Source organism: Acomys minous, assembly GCF_964271855.1.
Source record: "Acomys minous genome assembly, chromosome: 18".
NCBI classification, from domain to species: domain Eukaryota; kingdom Metazoa; phylum Chordata; class Mammalia; order Rodentia; family Muridae; genus Acomys; species Acomys minous.
In genome coordinates this window covers 19,252,986-19,275,807 of record NC_140501.1, presented here as the reverse complement: position 1 = coordinate 19,275,807, position 22,822 = coordinate 19,252,986, and the positions used below count along the sequence as shown (strand labels likewise).

General features: G+C 38.5%; 1 protein-coding gene across 13 annotated transcripts in view; it reads right to left on the bottom strand.

Moving 5' to 3' along the window:
* The window catches only part of MYCBP2 (MYC binding protein 2), a 230,898-nt gene that overhangs the window by 206,761 nt on the left and 1,315 nt on the right, over nucleotides 1-22,822 (bottom strand). For all 13 annotated transcript variants that reach the window (XM_084767812.1, XM_084767815.1, XM_084767818.1 and 10 more), the window contains exon 2: nucleotides 97-172. In XM_084767812.1, the coding sequence (XP_084623938.1) occupies nucleotides 97-172 (76 nt within the window). The remainder of the gene's footprint in view (nucleotides 1-96; nucleotides 173-22,822) is intronic.

The following is a 22,822-nucleotide window of genomic DNA, read 5'->3' as shown; positions in this document are numbered from 1 at the left end:
TTTAGCACACAAAACAATGATTTGCTAATTATACTTCTATTTTTAAGTCTTTTCATTTTGTTCCAATTACTATGTAACAAGTTGCTGCAACTTTACCTTGCTTCTTGTCTTTACTTTTGACTTGCTTTTCTGTTTTCGCTTTAATTTCTTCTTATTTAAAATTTTCTTATTCCTAAAAATAAGAAGTGCAAACATTATGAATATTTATATCAAGACATACAAAACCAGTGGAACAGGTTATGTTTAGTAGACACTTGCATGTTTCTTACATCTTCTATAAAGCAATATACTATAATATGTACATAGATAGTATTAAAGTAGCTTTTAAAAGAACAATATTACAGAGTCAGGAATTACATATTAAAAATGTAATTCCAAAAGGCATTTAAGGTATTAAATGAAGTTTTAACAACAACAACAACAACAACACCTGTTCCAGGGACAAGCAGATACTCACGAAAGAGGGTGGACAGACACTAATTTCAATCCGTGAACTCAGAGTGGCCACCTAGCTGTCTCTGAAGTTCATATTTATGTTGTGTCATACTTGTATACACATGCACATATGTGCATACACACAGAGTAAATGTAATTTTAAAAGAACAAACTTTTCTCACCAGTGAGTATGCTAATAAATATCGAAAAATTTGTTTATGTTAGTGAAAGCTTCAATGCAGAAAGGTTGGAGGAACTTTTTACTAAATTACTATTAATATAAAGAATATTGAGGGGCTAGAAAGATGGCTCAGTGGCTAAGAGCATTGGCTGCTGCTCCAGAGGAGCAGGGTTCAATTCCCAGCACCCCACGTAGCAGCTCAAACCATAGGTAATTCCAGTCTCAGGGAATTGGACACCATCTTCTGCTCTCTACAGGCACTGTATGCACATGGTATACAGACACAGGTAGGCAAAAACATCCATGCCTATAAAATATATATCAAGGTTTAAAAAACAAAAAAGAAAAGAAAATCTGAGCTCATACCCTTAGCAACTAGCTCTAGGCCAGATTTTTGCATTAAGGAAAAGGAGCCCTCTGAGTAACTTAGAAAGAGACATCCTTTCTTACTCTCTACCCCCAAAGTGGTAAAGAATAAAATGAGAGGAATAAGAAAACTACCCAACGTTTCATTTTCCTGTAACTTCATATCCTGAATGCTTACTATGCTTTGAACCCACTCCTGGGTAGCAAAGACATAAAATAAAGAAGACAATTTTTGCTCCAGAAGAGAAACATTTATTTGCCTGTAATTTCATTTTTCTCAACAGCTGAATAACATTGCATTGTGTAATATACATTTTCATTACCTACGTGTCAGCTGATGAACATCTGGCACAAATGCTACGGTAGTAACCAACCACTTTCTGATTGTATTTAAGGCCTAGTCCATGAGATGGAACCTTATATGACAATGCTAAAGTGGCCAAGAAGTAGAAACTAAATAAGAATGACCCTCATGGGCCTCTATGTCTGATGCTTAGTCACCAGGGGAGTGGTACTCTTTGAAAGGATTACAAGATCAGGAGATGCGGATTGGAGGAAGTGTATCACTGGGGCTGTGCTTTGAGGTTTCAAAAGCCCATGTCAGACCCAGGTTCACTCTCAGCCTATAGGTCAGGATGTAGGCTCAGCTACTGCTCCAGTTGTTAGTTTACAATCCAACAGACTGCTTCTAGGTTGCCTAGCAATCTAACATCACCTGAAGCCTGGCACAGGTGGGATGAAAGCCCCACCAGCCATTCTGCACGCCCTCTTACTCCTCTCTCCCTCCTACGCCCCACCCTCACTCTTTCCATTTCTCTCTCTCTTCCTATTCTCTCTCTCTCTCTCTCTCTCTCTCTCTCTCTCTCTCTCTCTCTCTCTCTCTCTGTCTCTCTCTGTCTCTCTCTCTGCCCTCATGGCCCACTCAGGCCCTAATTCCTCTCCCCTTCCCATCCACAATGAATCTCCTTTCATACCAGAACTGTTACACGGCATCTCTTTATCAGTTTTAAAACCAACAGTGTCATGTGGGCCATCATGCTACATGCCATGATGATAATGGACTGAACCTCTGAAACTGTAAGAGAGCCCCAGGTAAACACTTTCCCTTACAGAAGTTGCTTTGGTCGTGATGTCTCTTCACAGCAACTGACCAGTGACTAAGACACCTGGATCTTCATGCAGTAGAACTCAGACCCACAGCTGTACCATGTGCTGAGAGGGAGAGCCTTTGGCACACTTAGTACTAAATGGGATGTCCTCATCAAACAATTCCCCTCAAGGCTCAGGATCTATGCTTAAAAGGAGGGGAAACAAGATTGTGGTGAGATGATTCCAGGGAAATAGCACTATCCAGATACAACAGCACTGACAGACGTCTGAACTCACAAAGTCTGTAACAACAAGCAGAAGACCTGCACAGCATCAAACATGATAAATTCACAGCACTGGAAGGGGAAATAGAATAAAATAAAATTGGTGGGGAGGAGTTGAGAAAAGAATATGATCAAAATATGTTGCACGGACCAAATTAATTAACAAAAGTAAGAAATTAGGGCTCACAGAGGAGACAACAATTTGTTTGGAATCGTGACCCCAGACCTACGCAGAAAAAAAAGGAGGAGGAGAAGGGGGGAGGAAGAGAAAAAAAGGGAAAAGAAAGCTGTTTTCTAGAGCCAAAAATAAAAAAAATAAAAATAAAAAATTTTTACCTAGGTCATTTGTAGACAGGAAGGCTATTTCCAAATAAAGAAGTCAGGTAACAGAGCTAATGTGCTAGAAAGAAACACAGGCTCCATTTTCAGTTACTAAAGTTTGTCAAAAGATGGACATGGAGAATCAGCATATGAAAACTTCTTATTTCACACTGCCTGTCGCTTCACTCCTCACATTCAAATAATCACAAAAGCTAAACATATGTTTCCTGATAACTCGTGGTGATGTCCACAGCATCTCTACGTAAGCTACTCTATTAACTGGCCTCTGTCATTCAGCTGGACCACAGCAGAGCATCACACTTCTGTACCTCCGCATTCCCGCCACCTCCTTCAATCTACTCTTCACCATCCACTTAAACCAGCATCTTCTCGGTGCTCTTCTGATAGTCTGAAAAGACTGACATCATTTAACGCATTCTCTTTCAGCATCTGGCTATGGCCACCTCTGCCATTTTAATCTGCATTTTAAAAGTACAGAGTTTTTAAAGAGCCTCTTTTAGGAGGAGATTATATGAAGGGAACTTGTATCCACTACTGGAAAATTAAACTATTTTTGCCAGTAACATAACATCGTAACCCCTAACTCGATTCAAGAACCAATCATTTTTTCATGGTATCTAAAAATAGACAAAACTCCAGAAGCCAGCTGATACAAATATATCAGCAATTTACTTTGGAATTTCTGGTAATTTAAGAGTTTCAATAGTAAATCAGCAGAAGCTCAAAGAAGCATATCTAGAATTGGTTTTGTGAGGCATTTTTTTTCCACAAAAAGAACTTCATACTCAAGAAAATATTGTAAAAGTAAAAGATAAAATGCTTTTTAAGTGAGGAAAATATTTTAAGTACATTAAGGGGTAGAGAGCTGGATGGCTCAGCACTTAAAACATTTGCTGATAATACAGAGAACCAAGTTCGATTCCCAGCACCCACAAGGCAGTTCACAACTGCCTGTAGCTCCAGTTCCAGGGGATCCACTGCCTTCTTCTGGCTTCTGCACACCAGGCATGAATCTGATGTACATTCATACACACTTGTAGGCAAAGCACTCACACACAGAAAATAAGAATAAAATTATATAAGAATTACTATATTATTAAAGGAAAGTTAAACATTTCTCCAACATAAAAACTGAGCCTGCAAAAGTCATGGCAAAAAACTATGTCGACAGTTTCTCAATAAACTTACTAGTAGACCTGTTTTCTAGTAAAACAAAAATTAATCACAGTTTTTAAAATATCTCATTCAAATATGTTCCTTCTAATTCAAATGCCAAGTTTTGATGAATGTACAGGATATTTGGGATTAAGAGGTTTCAATCTTTTATCTAATTTTATTTATTAATGAAAACTTTATTTAAAAATTACTAAGCTACGATCTAAATGAAGAACAGGCAAACGTTTTCTATAAAAGACCAGAGGGTTAAGAATTTACTCATTGGAGGCCATAAGATCTCTGAGGTAATTGTTTTACCCACCAGAATATGAACACAGCCACAGATAGCACAGAAACAAATGATTGTGGCTATGAGTAAAATTTTATTCCTGGATACTGAAATTCAGTATGTAATTTTCTGTATCCCAAACATTCTTTATCTATTTTTTTTTTCTTTTGAGCTTTAAAATGTAAAATACAGTCTTAGTTCATGGGCTATCCACAAAATTAGAAACTGTACTAGGTTTGTTACCTGTACCATCTTTTGCTTGTTCTACAGACCAGTATGAGTGTAACTGAATATAAGGAATTATAAAATCAAAAACAAACAAATAAACAAAAGACAATAGTAAAAAGTTTCTGAGCACACACCAAACAAAATCTAGTTCAATACCAAACACATTATAACCCCAGATGTCCATGTCATTAATCCCGCATGCTTCATCATGAAACTACACTGCAGCCTTAGTTCTGAGCATGCTTTGCACTACACATAACAGGATGCTCCCAATACCACTTCAACAATGCCTTAAAAAAACTTCAGGTCAGATGTGATGCTACTATGTGTTATCAAGCAGTGTTTCCATTACAATACAAAGTTTTCTGCTCTTACAGAAACATGCTTTAATTATAAAAACAATGACTGGATTATTTTCCTATGGTCATTCTTCAGCATGTATCAAAATCAGTACACCTTTAGATTATATTGTGTTAGAATGTATCATACTAAAAGTTATTTTGAGGTACTTAGTTGAATTTCATTAAAAAAATTATTAAATCAATTTTGGCTTGGGCCTGAACAGTATTTCCAATACTTTCTAGAACAGTTTTGAATACAGTTCAATCATATATTAAATATTTATATGAAGCAGTATTCCTATCACTAATGATTATAAAATAGTGATAATTTTGTAGTGGCTGAAGACTCTCTATGTCCTATAATATCCACTACCCACCAAAGAGTTAATTCTTGGCAAAAATAAATAAGCATATCCAATCCATTTGTACACAAGTTTGCTTTCCTCTTTAGTAAAAGGCGAACTACACATATAACAAAGGTTGTCCTAAAATAAAATTCTTAATGAAAGCTCTAGAAGCCAGAGGCTCCATCCAGCTGTGCCTCAAAACAGATGCTGAGACTCACAGGCAAACACTGGGGGAGTCTTGTGGAAAAGTGAGAAGGATTGCAAAGGATCTGGAGGTGACAGGAGCTCCACCAGAAGACCAGCAGAGCCAACTAACCAGAGCCCAGAGGCGCCTGCTGAACTGAAGCACCAACCAAGGACCATGCATGAATGGACCTAGGCCCCCTACACAGATGGGCAGCTCAGGCTTCATGTGGGTCATCTAGTAAGGGGAGCCACAGGGGCTGGCTCTGACATTACTTCCCACAGGCAGGACTGCCTTGCCAGGCCACAGGGGAAGAGGACACACTCAGTCCTGATGCGACTTGATGAGCTGGGATGGACGGGAAGTGGAGGAATAGGGGAAGGGATTGGGGGTGGGAAATAGAGAGCGTGGGACTGGGAGGTGAGGAGGGATGATGGGGCTACGACCAGGATGTAAAGCGAGTACATAAATTTTAAAATAAATCAATAAATGGAAAGCTCTAGAAGAAATGAGAACTAAACAACCAAGCACAGAACACACCAAGATCAACTGAGAGCACTGGCATTGTCTTTTATGAGCATTTAGACACAAACAAGAATTGAACTTCACTCAGTCAGGTGACTACTACTGAAGCAAACTAAAAACAGTAGAACTTTAAATGCACGCATGGTCCAGAATGACACTAAATCACAAATATGTTTTGGTGATAGTGATGGTGATGAAATAAGATATAAGGTCTCATTACAAAATCCAGGCTAGCCTCACTGTCATTATGCTATGTAAGCTAGCCTCAAACTTACTACCTCCTGCATCAGCTCCTAAGTACAGAATGTAATTCTTTCATCAAACACAAACTAGAGAGCCAAGGGTTGGCACTCACCTTTAATCCTAGCATTGGGAGGCATATGCAGGCGAATGTCTGAGTCTGAGGACAGCCTAGTCTACACAGCCTAGGGCTCCACAGAGAAACCTTGTTTTGAAAAAGAAAAAAGGAAAAAAGGAAAGAAGGAAGGAAGGAAGGAAGGAAAAAGAAAAACTAGAGATTAACAACAGAAAATTAAAATTCTCAAATGTTGGCAACCAAAAAAAAAAAGTGTCTGCAAATAAGTTATGGGTCAGATATCTAGTCACAAAAAAACTAAAAATATTTCCTGTTAAATGATAATAAATGCGATGTCAACACTTCTAGAAGCAATGAAGCTAAAATAGCACTTAAACAAACACATAGCTTAAGTATGTATACTAAAAGTAAAAAGTTTCAAAGTAAATTATCTTGGTGTACAATTTGAGAAGTCAGAAAGAAAACAAATTAAAAGGAAAGAATGTAGAAAGGGAAAAACAAGCAAATGAAAGAGAAATCACAGATTCAACAGAGAAAACCACAATGCTAAAAATTAGTCTTCTGACGAGATTAATCTCTAGCAAGAAAACAATTAAAAGTATAAATTACCAACATGAGAAATGGGAAAGGAGACATTATTAAAAATGGTGCTATGCATTTGACAATATAAATGGGCTAGTTGCTTGAAAACTAACTTCTCAGCACTAGATAAAGGAAAACGCAGTGTATAAGCATGCCTCTGTCTGGAAGGCATGAAGGAGCTCAGCACATAATCAAAAGCTTCCTACAGAAAACAGAGTCAAGGCTTCCATGGTAAATTCTTGCCAAAAACTCTCCAATATTCTTAAAACAGTAGCAATCTTAGGCTAACTTCTACAGAGATTATAAAAAGAACAAATATTTTCTAACTCATGCTATTTCTTTCATACCGAAGTCTGAAAAGGATTATTTCAATATATGAAAATTTCAATGAAACATTTTTCTCCGAAATAAAAGTATAAAGCAATCATCAAATAAGAATTTGTAAGTGAGTTTCATTGTCACCGGATACCATTCACCTTTTAAAACTCAGTCGATTTAGAAAACACCACGTATACACTGAAGATTTCTATAGAAACCACATTTAACCTCTGTAGCTATATAATGACACTAATGGTGTGTCAGAAGCACTAGGGAGAGCTAGCAGTCTGATTATTAATGAGAAAATTTGTATATACTTAACCCACCATGCTGTTGGTAACAGGAAAAAATATCGTAACAATTCAAGTTGACTCACAGGAGATTATATAGGTATCCTACTTAGGCTTACAACCACTCCATTGGAATTTTTCTAATGAGGAGAAGATGGGGAGAGAACTGTAAAGTTATGCTGGCAGTGGGCAGAACAGAGAAAAGGAAGAAATGAAGAAATGGAAAGGAGGGAGGGAGGGAGGGAGGGACAAAGGGAGGGAGGGACGAAGGGAGGGAGGGACGGAGGGAGGGAAGGAGGGAAAGAAGGAGGGAAGCTGAGTGAACAAATGGGTAAGGCCGAGGGGAGAAACCTTTGAAGCAGTGTGACGCTGTAGATCACGCCTCCTACAGAATCACACCCTCATAGCTCAGGTAAGATGGGATCTATATCATGATGCAATTTTAATCTATTCACACTAAACTTCAAAAAACACCCCAAGGCATTAGTAGTGAATAATAGCAGAATTAGATACATAAAGATAAGCAAATAAATCTCTAAAAGCCCTATACAAAATGAATAAAACAGAGTGACTCTCAAAGAAGCAAATGCAGTGAAAATAAAAGTAGTTAGTAAATGCTCAATAAATTGTTTACATTATTATCCCCATACGGAACTCTCTACCTTGATTTGTATTCCCTCAAAATACAAAAGCGGGGGGGGGGGGGGATTAAATAATAAAAAGTGCATGAACTCCCTAGTTTTTGTCAGGTGGACACAAACTGGCTTCAGCCAGAGGAGGAAACCTCAATTGAGGAACTATCTTCATCAGTTTGGCCTTGGCCTGTGGCCATTACTGTGGGGCATTTCCTTGACTAGTGACTGATGTGGAAAGGCCCAGCTCAGGTGGGCAGTACCAGCCCTGGGCTAGTGGGCCTGGGTTACATAGCAAGCCATGAAGAACAAACTAGCAAGCAGCTGCCCCACTGTCCCTGCCTCTTCTCTTCTTCAGTTCCTGCCAGGACTTCTCCCAGGGATGAACTATGATGAGGACCTGTAAGCCAAATAAACCCCTTCCTCCTCCTCCTGCTGCTGCTTTGGTCAGTGCTTCATCAAGCAATGAAAGCAAACAAGGACAGTGCATTATAAAGCTCATTACCACAATGGGTCATGGCTCACAGGTACTCTAACTGTAGGTGAGGAAAATGAGTTGCTTATCTATTTCTTACTCATTATTGGTTGCATGCAACAGACACAAGAACAAGTCATAGAAGCTTTGCTTGAAAAAGTTCCAAATACCTCCGACAACTAGCATGGTCCTTAGACATCCAGCACAGCTGTTGAGGCTTTGCTTGACAAAGTTCCAAAGAGCTCCAGCTGATCACTACTGCCCTTAAATATTATGTATGGTCCAGGTGTAATTTTTCCTAAAAACTACTTTGAAACCTACTTTTTCCTCTTAAAACTGCCTTTCCCTCTATTTCTCAGCACTAATGAAATTTACACTGGAAAACTTTTTCCCACAGAGAATGTTGAAAGAAGGCATCTAGCCAAAGGCTTGAGACGATGAGAGAATCTTGGCTCTGTGTGCAGCCAGGCAAAAATTGCTTGAAAACAAAGTTAGGACCTTGACTTAACAGTACCTGGTTAGATATGGTTAGCTGGAGAAAAGTAAACTTGATTCTTTAGAATCTGCTTTGAGATTCTAGAAGGTGGGCTTGGAATGTTGACTTTACAGATATTTTACAATAGAGGACCCTTTGACAGTTAGCCTAGGCTTGGACAGTACACCTGTTGGTTTGGTACTGGAAGTAAGTCAAGTCTTTTTCTGTGTTGAAAAAAACATTCAGTTTCAAGCTATGATGCTATGACAATCATGTAAACACAATAGCTTTAGCCCGGGGAAATTTATGATTAAACTCACCCGAGTATTGTTTAAGAAATAATAATCAGGTCATGCTGACCACTGCTTGGATATTGATTTATTTTTGCTATATGCCTTATTGTAGGTTATACAGAACTGTTTATATTCCTTTGTTAGACTGTCTTCTTGCTCTGTTGATTTTTAACGGCTCTATTGATTGTAAAAGATGAGAAAATCATGATGCAATCTGTAATTAAAAAACTGAATTTCATTTTATATAAAGTACTGGGTTTGGCCCAAGGAGACAAGGAAAAAGCAGAAGAAAACTATAAAGTCCTCCTGGACTAGAAGACCTTTCAGTTTGCATTGCATGTATGTCTGGACTAGTATTAATATTCTCTTCCATTCTTCAAACTCTCTTCAATAACTAGTTCCTGTACCTAGTTATTCAACCAATAATTAGTTTCTCTTAACTAGCTGTCTCTTAACCGCCTGCTCAATTCTCCCTACTGTGAAACCACCAAGATTTTCTCTTCTCTCTGATCCCGTAGCTGGTCTGCAAGAGATGAAAACATTTCTCTGGAGAAATTTCTGAAGTCCTGCACAGACTTTCAAGGCTCAAAGTCATAGATGCTTCCAGGAGACAGCTGTTAATGAATGTCAAAGAGATATAGCCAGGACAATAAGAACATCTGCTACAGTCTCTTAAATAATAATAATTTTTCTCCACTCCTTTTCCTCTAAACATTATCTCCCGCTCCCCTTTCTAACCTTATTATCTCACTAAAATATAACTTTTCTGGCCTTCTGAATGAAGAGTAGATAATAGCGCACTATTATACTATTTAAATTTGTAAAAGTTAGGTATCTTCCTTCATTGCCCTCTCTTCGCTTTTGACACAAGGTCTCGCACTGAATCTGTATTTCAGCAGCTGGCTGAGCTGTCTAGCTAGCAAGCTCCAGGCATCCATCTGTGGCTGCCTCACAGCTCTGGTCTGACAAATCAACATCACCATGCCTGTTTTGCTTTGTTTTTATGGCAATGCTAAGGGCACCAACTCAGGTCCTTATGGTTGCTTAATAAGCATTGTCGCCCCAAACCCAAGTATGATCTCTTAATGCCACCTGCATGATCCTGTCTAAAGCCTCCACTCAAGTAACTACAAAAAAGGAGGCAGGGCTGGAGAGATGGCTCAGCGAGTAAGAGCACTGTCTGTTCTTCCCAAGGCCCTGAGTTCAATTCCCAGCAACCACACGGTGGCTCACAACCATCTATAATGTGATCTGATATCCTCTTCTGGACTGCAGGTGTGCATGCAGGAAGAGCAATATATACATAATAATAAATGTTTTTTTAAAGGAGGCAATTTGTGATGGCTTATTTGTGATATCATGTGGTAGTTTCAGAAGTCGAAACACATCTGCTAGATACTATAATTATATAATAAAGATTTAAACTACTAAAAATATATCCTATCAAATAAAGGCAAATACAGCTGAAATACAAAGAATGAATTTCCCAGTACAGAAGAAAAGTTTAAATTGAATTAATAATATAATTTTAAATTTCCTTAGGTAGTTCATTAATAAAATGGAGATAACACAAAATCTGTAAACTTGAAAATGGGTGACTAAAAATTATCCAATTTGGGCTGGCAAGATGGCCCAGCAAGTCACTGTGCTTACCATGCAAGCCTGAGGACCTAAATTCATCCCCAGAAGCCATGATGTGCCAGCTCCAGCATGTAGTTTCAGCACTCCCACAGTGACATATCAGGAAGTTGAAAAGCAGCAATGGCAGTAGAAACACTGAGACCCTGCCTCAAAAGCATGGTAGAAGAGAAGGGACTCCCAACAGCTGTCCTCTGATCTTCACAAGCATCAGTTAGCTTCCTCTACCACTCTTCCTTCTTGTGCTTTAGAAAGGTTCTCTTACTGAACCTGGAGCTTACTGTTTGGCTAGGCATGCTGGCCAGTAGCCTCTGAGATCTGTCTATAACCACTCTTGAATCAGCCAAGAGCTGGTGGTTACAAATTTGCACTGCTAGGCCTAGGTCTTATGTGGGTAAAAGAGACCCAAACGTAGGTCCCTTAAACTTGCAAAGCAAGCATTTTACACACTAACCCACCTTCTCAGCCCTTGAAAACTATTTTTATATCACTAAAATAAACTCATTCAAAAGTATTACTAGAGATAGAAATGTGATGATAATAAAATAAAAACAACGGGTTACACCAGGATTTTTTAAATTATGTGTATGTACGTGCATAGTAGTGTACTAGTACAACACAGGAAGAGACACAGGTACCTGCGGAGGCCAGAGGCAATGAATTCCCCATGGGGCTGGATGTCATAAGCTATCTAATGTGGGTGCTGGATATCATTCATGGGTCCTCCCAAAGAGCAGTAAATGCTCTCTACTAAAGCCATCTCTCCAGCACCAATGCACCAGATTTCTAAGTTATAAATGTGTATGTATCCAACAGAAAAGACTAAAGCAATTATTGACAAAATTAAAGGGCCAAAACTATGTTAATATCCATCTATACTTACTGTTAAGACTGAAAAAGAAATACAGATACACAAAATGTCTAAACAACTCTCCACCCAAATTTCTGCAATTGATTGTGATTGTTAATACGGACTATCAACTTGATCAAGTTGAAAGATACACTAAAAGATTAGGACAAAACATCTCTGGGGGCATCGATGAGGGCATTCTGAGAGACAATTAGATCATAGGGCCTCTGACCTAATTAATGGCTTGATCAACTGATAGATTCAAATCTGGGATAGATTATTAGGTGGACTGTGGAAGAAAGCCTGGTGAGAGGTAGGCCACTGGAGTGTGCCTTGAAAGGATATATCTGAGATCTGGTCCTTCCTGCTACTCCTCTTTGCTTCTGGCTGCTATGAGGTGAAATTTCCTCTGCTATGTCCATCTCCATGGTGTTTCTGCCTTGCCAGGGACTCAATCTTCAAAACCCTGGGCCAGAGTAAATCTCTCTTGCTTACTGTGTCTGTGTAACATATCTGTCACGTCCAGAAAATCCTAGCAGACTGATGCTCATAGAATTCTACATCTAAAATCAAGAGAAAACACTGTTTTCAAGTAAAAATGGAACAATTATTAGATTGCAAGTAAAAAAAATTTTTTCTCAACAAATGTTAATGTGGATGGAGGAAATCTGACAAGGCTCCACCCACAGAGGGAAAAAAATCAGTCTTCTCAAGGGACAAACGACCATATGTTAGTCAATCCCAGTGGTCACCCCTAAACACACACACTCATGAGCAGCACTAAATGGACTCAACAGATCCTGTGAATGTGTGTGTGTGTGTGTGTGTGTGTGTGTGTGTGTGTGTGTGTGTGTGTGTACGTGCACATATATGCACAACAATAATTTTTTAAGTAGGTGATGAATTTGAAAGTGATGGAAAAGGAACAGAGGAAAAATGGAATGTAAGAGGGAAGAATGGGAAGGATGTAAATACAATATCCATGCATGAAAGCTTGAAATAAATTATATTTTAAAAATAAAAATTACATGAAGTATGCATTAGAAGTACTGACAATAATATTTATATTATTAAATACCTGAAAGTTAAATAAAATCCTACGTACTATGCTAATCAAATACAAAAGCTACAGATAAAAATTAACAGTATTTTAATTGAGAAATATAATAAAATATTTGGAACGCAGCTAAAGTTATGTATAGATAAAAATTAAAAGGTTCAAATGTTCATACTAGAAAATAAAAACCTAAAGTGAATGACCTCAGATTCAAAAGCTGTGGGGAGAGGGTTAAAATAAACTCAAAGTGAAAGAAGTAAATGACAATGCTGAGATGAAAGCCAGTACAAACGTAAACATCAATTACAGCACAGTAATACACTGCTCTTTTGCCTGCTCTTGGGACCCTTTTCCTCCTACTGGGTTACCTTGCCCAGCCTTGACATTAGGGTTTGTGCCTGGTCAGTCTGTTACACTGTGTTCAGTTGATCCCCTCAGAGGCCTGCTTTTTCCTGGGGAAGATGGAGTAGGGGAAGTAAGTCTGGGAAGAGGGGAGTACTGAGAGGAACGGAGTAAAGGGAAACTGTGGTCAGACGTATTGTATGAGAAAAGAATAAATTAGAAGAAAGCAAACAAACCAAAAGCTGGTTCTTTGAACTTATAAGAAAAAATGAAAAGTGGATGGCTAAAATAAACAAATAAATAGATAAATAAAAGTATGTTATCAGAAATTAAAAAGGAATCATCATTACAAATTGCACTGACATTAAAATAATAGTAAAGGGTATGTTAATAACTCTGTAAGCATAAACTTGGTGATTGAGATGAAACAGATTCATTCCTTGAAAGAGTTTATATAAGAAATAGATATCCTAAATTGTGGGACTATGTGAAGAAGGCAAATCAATAACTTAACAGCCTTTCAAAAGCTCACAGTGACTTCTATCCAGCTTCTACAGCAGTTCTAGCCTCCCTTCAGAGGATAAAGCAGAAGGCGCAGTGCCTAGCTCACTTTATGAGGCCAGTATAACCCTAGCATTAAATTGGGCATGGCAATGAAATATTAGAAAACTACAAACCAGCATCTCTCATGAATATATATACAAAAGGAAACCTCTACATTGTATCATATTGAACCCACCAATATAGAAAAACATTCACAGCAAACAAACTGAAATATATCCCAGCTAGGTATGTGTCATCTGAAGATAAATTAACAGGCTAAAAATAATCTATGACATCATCATGCCAATAGATGCAGGAAAGGCATATGACAAATTCAACCCCCAGTTCATAACGGAAGCTCTCAGTAAACTAGAAAGCAAGAGCCATTTCTCTTGCTTCTCACTATCTGCAGAAAATCGTACAGATAACATCCCACTTAGCAGTGAAAACCTACACGCTTTCTCAGTAACGCAATGGTGAGCTCTCTCACCACTGTTTATCAGTATCACTATGTAAACATAGTTAATGCAATAAAACAAGTAAACATGATACGGCTGCCAATGCCAGAAATCCAAAGGGGCAAACAAAACAACAAAACAAAAATAACAAAACAAACAAACAACAAGCAACCCTGGCATACCTAACAAGAGGTTACAGCATGGTTGCATGATACAATATTAGTAGTATATACAAGTCAACTGTTTTCCTATATATCAGAGGCAAAGTAGATAAAAATATAGCATCCTCAACAAATAAATATAAATGTACAAATCTAAAAAAAAAAAGGATCTAAATGAAGAAAACTACAAAATTATGATGAAAGAAACTAAATTAAAAAATCATAGATTCAGACAGGAAGATTCAATATTATTATTACAATGTCACCTGACAGGCTTGGTGATTTACGCCTTTAATCCTAGCACTCAGGAGGCAGAGGGAGGCAGATTTTCATGAGTTCAAGGCCAGCCCGATCTACAAAGCGGTGCCAGACAGCCATGGCTATTAAACAAAGAAACATTGTCTTGCAAGGGGGGGGGGGGGGGTGGAGGAACAGTCAGCCTTTCTAGTCCATTAATCTAATACAGTATCAATAAATATTCTAGTAGGTGATTTCTGGGATTTTGAAATGTTCAAGAGGGTATGAGGAAAGAGAAATAGCTAAGACAATGTGCAAAGAAAAACCTAAATATCTCAAAGATTTGATGTAAAGCTACAGTAATCAACACCATGTAGTGTTGAAGAAACAAGAGTCAGACCAACATGACAAAGAGCAGGGGAACCCAGAATAGGCCCACATAAATATAGCCAAATGGCATTTAGCAAAGGAGCAAGGCAAAGCAATAACACAAAGGATGATGTAACAACTAGACACCCAATAAAGAGGAATCTAAATCCAGACCTTGTATCCTTCGCACACACACAAAACAAAACAAAACAAAAACCTTCAAAACTCAAAATGGAAAATACACCTTGAGTGCAAAACACAAAACAATACAGTGTATAGATAGAAGAGGAGAAAACCTAGATAGCCCTGAGCACCGCAACAGCGTTTTAAATAAAACACTAAAGCATGAACCAGGAAAAAAGTTGACGACATTATAAAATCAAATACGCCTGCTATAATAATAATGATCATGATCATGATCATGACAATTTCAGTAGAATGAGAAAAGACACAGAATTTGAGAAGGCATCTACCTACAAAAGACATATCTGATAGAAGACTGTTATCCAAGCTATTCAAGAGCTCTCAAATACACTACCAAAACAACACTTAAGGGAAAAATGAGGAAACATCCTTGATACTCCCCCAAAGCAGATACAGAAATAACAAATAACACCTGAAAAGGTGTTCTACAACAGGGTCAGCATAGCAATACAGATTAAAACAACAATTAATAAATCAATCAGAATGTCCAACATCCAGAACCCTGACAACACTAACGTCGGTGAGGACACAAAGCAAAGCAAACTCGTACACTCCTGAAAGCTTCATTTCATATATATAAACAGTAAACCCACTTGGGAATAAAATGTGGCACTTTGCTACAAAACTAAACATATGCTGAACATATAATCCAGCAATTAGAGATTCCGGAATGTATTTTACCCAAAGAAGCTGAAAACTTATGTCCACACAAATACCTGCACATGGATGTTTATAGGAATTTAATTTATAATTGTCAAAACTTAAGAGCGGCCAAGATTTCCTTCCAGAGAACAAACTATACCTCCAGACATCAGATATTATTAAGTATTAAAAGAAACAAACTATCAGGACATTACAGAGGAAGCATACCATTAAGTGCCTCTGATAGAGTCTATCAAATATGTAAGAACACCAAGCCTACATGATGTTTAATATAGGACAATAATTATTACCTAATTCATTTTACAAGGATAACTATTATACTAATGTCTGAGAGCCATCCAGCAAATCACTTGTGTGACAAACATCTGTGCTCTACTGTGTTGACAGAGAGGTCCATAACCCTCACCCAAGTATAGCAGGGTTTTTCTGTGTTTTCCTTTTTAAATGTTTCTCTTCTAAGAGCCAGTGTCTCTTAATTCCCACTACTCAGGCCACAGAGACAGGAGCCACAACCTCCCCAGTTGTAGCACTGGGAGTGATGTTGAGTAGAACCACTCCTACCTGTTCTTCTTTCTGGGAATACCAAAGAATGGCCACTCATCCTTGCAGAGAGAGTATTATGCTCAAGCCAGGGTACTGTCATCACTATTGCCATCAAGAGACTTGATACCCTATCAGATCAGCAGCTTCCGGCTCATGCAGTGTAGGATGAGACGAATGGAACACAGGCCCTCCTTTGATATAAAGTGGATCCCCAGGATAAAACAATCCCTGGGCTAAAGGTAACTACTGGGCACTGTAACAATTCTCAAGCATGATTCAGACTAAACAGGCCACTCTCCTGGGCAGGTCCATGTTTCTGACAAGTAATGCTTGATAACTTTGCAAAAACAGGACGCCATCAAAAGAAATGTAGTATTAACTAAAATCAAAGCCATTAACTATTTCAAGCTACTGATTTGAGACAGGCACTGTTGTATTTCCTTCAAAAAAAAATTCAAATATCATAGAGTACGTCTGTGTATCTATTGTGGTGCTTTAGAATATCTCAGTTCAGTTTAGGAACATGCATGAGACGGCAGAGACAGACAGAGATTCAGTGCCTTCATGCAGGTTTAACGACACCTTGACTGTTTATTGGTTTGTTACAGGCACAAGAAAGAAGGGCAGTAGATGGTGCAAGAGAGGCAGTACAGACTTATGTAGTCTTCAAGCAGGCATTTTCTAGTCATAATTAAGCCACTTCTGCAGTGGCTTAGAGGATTCAGGAAAACGCAGAGGTTCAAAGGTTTACAGATACATCGATTCAGGTCAAGATTCCATCTCAACACAGAGCACTGACAGTGGTTATGGCAAACGAGAAGTCTGCCCGCCCTAGCACCTTAAAAGTTAGCCTTTGGCCAATCCTTGCTTCTTATCCCCACTGCAGATGTTCCTCTATATGTTACTTAAAAAAGAAAAAAAAGAAAAAAATTCCGTTTACCTTTCATGCCCAATTATCTTCAACCTTCCATCAGCATTCTCATCTGTCTATGTCACTTAGCAACAGCCTGCTCATTACTCTACCTTTCTAACAGATACCTGAGCCTCTCAACAGCCCAAGACACAGTGCTCACCAGGGCGTTTCCACTCATAGGAACGCAGTTCCAGGTGTCAGTTTTAATAGTTACACAGCTGTGCGTGCTGAGTGTCAGCAGCAGCAGTGCTCAACAGACCATTTAGAATGTGGCTTCATCCCAGCCAGCACATAATCAGGTTCCTAAGACTGCCCCCGGTAGCAACTGAAATGACTGAAAAGGAGTTACACAGACCCCCAACTGGCTGAGGGGTGCTCTGTGAATGAACAACTGGGAGGAAGGCGAAGAAGCCGTTCTGAGCAGAAGCTGAACTGCAGTTCAGCCATAGAAAGGCCTCAAGCAGCACCTTGGGGAAGCTCAGGGCTGAGATGGTCCTTTAAAATTGTCTTGCCTAAGGCAGAGGGGCCAGGCACTAACACTTCCGCACAGAACAAACCGCGGCTACCTTCTCTTTTAGTTCTCAATAGCCCCCAAAGCTGGAGGAGCATGTGACTCCATCTGGGAGGCTAACTGTAGCCCCTGCCACATCACCACTGGACCATGACATCAAAAAGCACCATCTAATAAGTACTGAAAGTTTAGGGGGGGAAAGCATTCCGACAAAGACAACCAAAGGATACTAAAACCATCAGGTGAAAAGTACAGAGGGCTACTCCTTACTCCCGCAGTCCTGTGCTCATTACAAACAGAAAAGCATAAACTGCAAGGGAGAGGTCTGATGGTTATTGGAGGCAGTGCCCCTGAAAGTAAAGAAAGCCAATCACCTATGACCAGGGCAGCATGTAGCACTCAATACAATATACAAAATATTCTTGCTAAAAAATATCTACATAGAATCTAGTGAAGTTTTACAGTCTAATTTCCATTTACAGGAAATACAGGATGGAAGACAGAAACATGAACAACATATAAGGCCTTGTCCTAACAGAAGTATAGAAAAGGTATAATGCTAGATATAGTCATTACAGTAGCCAGGAGGTGGGAACAGGAAGGCTTAAAGAAACTTTCTGAAGTGGCAGAAATATTCTACACCTGACTTTGGTGAGTTTCAAGATTCTTTATATGAGTATGTAAAGAGGGTTAATTTTATTCTATATAAATTGAATTTTAATGAACCTAATACCCTCCAAAAAGAATAGGCACATTTAAATCTGTTGTTGAGAAAAACAAGAAATCATTTTTATTGATTTCTAAACCAAATAGCTTATAATATGAAACTTTTATGATTAAATTAATATATTTTAATTTATTATATTATTATAAGTTAACAAATGCTTCTTTTTAAAATAGATGGTTTTTCACTTCTTTTTTGCTAGGAGACCAATTCATTTTACATTTCTACCAACTAGTATGCCAATAAAGTAGCGTCTTTGCCTTAATGTGTGATTCCACAGATTTACCAGCTGTGTGAAGCAATGTACTAACGCAGAGACACAGACACACAGATACTAACCAACCCCACAGCATCCTCTACTTCACGTCTATAATAATATCTCTTCTTAGCAAAAAACCATCAGGATTGACTCAATAATTCTGATTAGAATTTAATTTATCTTGTTCTTCCCTTTGGCTAATCTCTCCAAGCCTAGAATGAATTCTCACTCCTCTCACTCCTGGTAACTACATCCTACCATCAATAAAGCACTTAACATTGTCTACATACAAACAGCCTTCTGCACCTCTGCTCGTGCAGTTGAGCAGATCCAGACAGTCATCCCTTGTCATAATGGTTTTTTCTTAGTGATTTCGTCTAACATTTTCTTTTAGTAAATGTCTTTTATCTTTCACCCCCTGGTCAGATAATACACTCAAGATGAGTAACTTCAACACTAAGTCTTAAAGCATAGCACAAGACAACAAATGATTAACTATAGCTAATGACCCTCAGCATTAACAGGATTGACTACTAACCTCTTATATCCCAAATTCCATACACGGATGGGATGGACTCAAAAACCTATTCTGTTTCATTTTGAGATAGGGTACCATGTACAACAGGCTGGTCTTGAACTTGTTATGTATCAGAGGCAAGCCTTGAACTCCTGACCCTCCTGCCTCCATTACCCAAGTGTGGGATTATTAGAATGTACTAACATGCCAGTCAAGTGCCATTTCTAACAAAAAGAAAGCGCTACCAAAGAAATAACTAGGGTAGCAGAGAAAAGGGCACAAATACCCATCTTGGTCATAACGTTCCCTAGCATTTAGAGCAGGCGTGCCTGCTGCCACTATAGACCCCGTGTCCTCACTCTTCTTTCTATCTCAGGTTATTACTTCCCTCCTGGCAGCACATCCCTTTTTACCAAATAGTTGACCAAAGCCTTCAATTCAGTCACACTTTAAGCCCAAATCAGTCAGCTAAAAGTTTTCCTCATTAATCTTCTAACTAGTAAGGTTTGTAATAAGCGGATTGGAATTCTATATATGATTTTAATAATAGCAACAGCAACTAATGTTTAAGAGAAATTTAACATGTGTGGCCTCACAGGCTTTAGACAACCCTAAAAAGTTACAAGAAACAGCCAGTCAGCTGTAGAGCACACACCTGTGAGCCCAGGGATCAGAAAGCTGAACCAGGAGGATCGCTTTCATTTCTGGGCTACATAGTGATCCTATTAGGATTACATGAGATCCCATCTCAATAAAATAAAATAAAATAAAATAAAATAAAATAAAATAAAATAAAATAAAATAAAACAAAACACTCAGGCTGGCCCAGTAATGCCAGCAACATTACACACTGAAGGCCTGACAGAGTCTACAGAGCATACACAAAGAACCCAACCTTACCCTCAAAAAGGTCGGACTGGAATCTAAAGCAAGGCAGTCTGCAACTGTAAGACTCTACCAGAGAGGAGCGGCACGTCCCAAATGTAAAGTGGTCTACCACTCCGAAAACTCATGAAACACTTTTTTCCTGCCTTGCCTGGCCAGCCACCTTCTCCAAGAAAATGTTGTCATTTCGGCCAGTCTTCCTCATTCATATTCAGTCACTGAATACATAAAGACTATTTCCATATCCAGCAATCACTGATCCAAAAACTGAGTTACAGGCAAGACTACTGCTTCCCTCTACATCCTCAAACTTCTCACGTTCAGCAAAGAAAACAAACCCCCTAATATTTAATATTAATATAATGTGCCAAGTGCTTTACAAATGTGTCCATCTAATCTACAAAACAAGGCACATTATTATTACCTTCACATTGTCTACAAGAAAGCTAAAGCGTTGAAGTTATGTAACATTCAAGGTTACACAACTGGCAGATGACAGAGGACAGTCAGTACTTAAAGCCAATCAAGTGTCAAGAGTCCAAGCTCTTAGGCACTTTGTTAAAATGCCTTCAAATTCCTGGGCATGACCGCAGGCTGGAATCTTACACCTAAAACAGTCTATAGGACTGAATATGTTTAACACGTGCTGATAATTCACTGACATTTTTGTTCCCTGAAACATAAGCTTGGTCTTCTCTTAAGGCATTTATAATTTCTTCATAGGCATTTCTAGATCTCTTTCCTCATTGCATGACGACTTAAATGTCAACTCCCAATGAGAACTTTGCTGACCCTAACATTCCAGTAGCTCAGTCCATGAAATGGCTGTATTTCCTTCATCATTACTTATCACAAGAAATTACGAGTTCCCACCACACCCTCAAGTGCCCATTCCAAAACAGTAAGACCTAGTTGTTTTAAGTTGCACTTAACTACTATGTCTTTGATGTCTATAGTAGTGTACATCCCAGACACTTATTGACAAAATAAATGTCAAAAACGATGCCACCCATTCATATCAGCTGAGAGACTAGCTATGGTAGCCATCTTCAATAAAGTATCAGTCTGCACATTTAGAAATACTTTCTTTTCTAGTAAAGGAAGTATTTCAACAGAATTTTTTCAATGGCTAACCTGTCGTCATAAAACTGCCTCCACTGATTTCTATTACTCCCTCTTTCAATTCTTTAACATCCTCCTCTCTACTTAAGTTCCCATACTTGACTATCCCACTTGTCCTCCAATAACCTTCCTACATATCCCCTAAACAATTCGAACATGTTCCATCCCCTGCCGCCCCCTTTTATGTGTATCCCAGTTATGACCACTTGGCTCAGAAGTTATCAGTGACCAGAAAACTGTTCTCACTTTCTTCAATGTCGAACACTTCTAACTTTTTCTTTACTTTTCTAGGGCCTGATGTGCTACTGCCTGGTCCTCTTCTCAGTTTTCTAATCTCTTCGCTCGCTTGGTTTCCTTTACTGTCTCCCTTTTCTCACACCTTTAAGCTTGATGCTTTCTAGAAGTTCAGCCTATTCTCTCTCTCTAACTGAATGCCCTATATAAATAATACCAAGTCCCCACTCTTCTTCCTTACCATCCTTAATTGTTAAGTGACTGAATTTAATTCAATCCACAATAGAGAACACTTGCGGATAAAAATGAGAGTGAACAATAATATTATGAACAAGCAGTAGGAAGCATTATCAAAGTAAGGTTAGTTTCTGTGAATATTTCTTGAGATCAGTGAACCAATTCTTCATATTTTATTGACAGTTTGTAAAAATTGATCAAACTAAAACTCACCAATTTAAGTAGATGAACCTATATTTAATTTTGTCTAAAACTAACAGTAAAGTTCTAGGTAGAAGTCATTATTAAAAAGCAGTAGAAGTCAAAGCAAGAATATACACCATAGATTATGGCTTGGAATAGATTAAGTTTGGAAACAGTATGAAGTAATTTTAAATCTTTGTTTTTGTTTTTAGAAACAGACTTTCTCTGTAACAGCCCTGGCTGTCCTAGACTTCTTTGTAGACCAGGCTGGCCTTGGACTCACAGAATGCACCTGCTTCTGCCTCCAGAGTGCTGGGATAAAGGGTGTGTGACACTACAAATCTTTAAGAGGAACTTGTAAAGATGTATTACAGTGCAATAATTTATTGACACATAGCTCTCACTTAAACCTAATTATCAGGGTAAATTCTGTAATGTGATTTGCGCTGCTTTCCAAAACTATTGGCAAGAAGCACACTTGTGACATTCTTACCTTCATTCTAAATAGCAAAAGGGTGGTCACACACATTTAAATCCATGATTACTGATGCACCCAATACTGTCAACAAATAGGTAAGATTGGTGTATCTAGAAAAAGTGTGAATAAAGCCTTACAACTCTCGCCAACAGATAAGCCATAACACATCGTGATACCCTAGCTAGACTTAGACTTATGGACTAGAGACTTCTGGCACTGCCTAATAAGCCAAACTGGTGGGGGTTGGGGGGCACTTCAAACTCACTCTTTAAAATCCTACTGTGCTTTCTGACCACCTTGTAAGAGGCTGCAGGAAGAAGCAAAGGTGATTCCCAATTACCACTCTCATAGCTGGGGAAATGAGTGAGTCACCATCCTTCAGGATACTCGACAAGTTAAGGCATAGGAACGAAAAGAACAGGAAAGCCTTTAGCTAAAAAAAAAAAAAAAAGTACCCATATTTTAAGAAAAGAAAATGAAAGTGATTTGCCAACTCTATCAGGGAAGTTGAAGGTGTAGCCAGTCTAATTGAAAGAGCTCTAAGAGC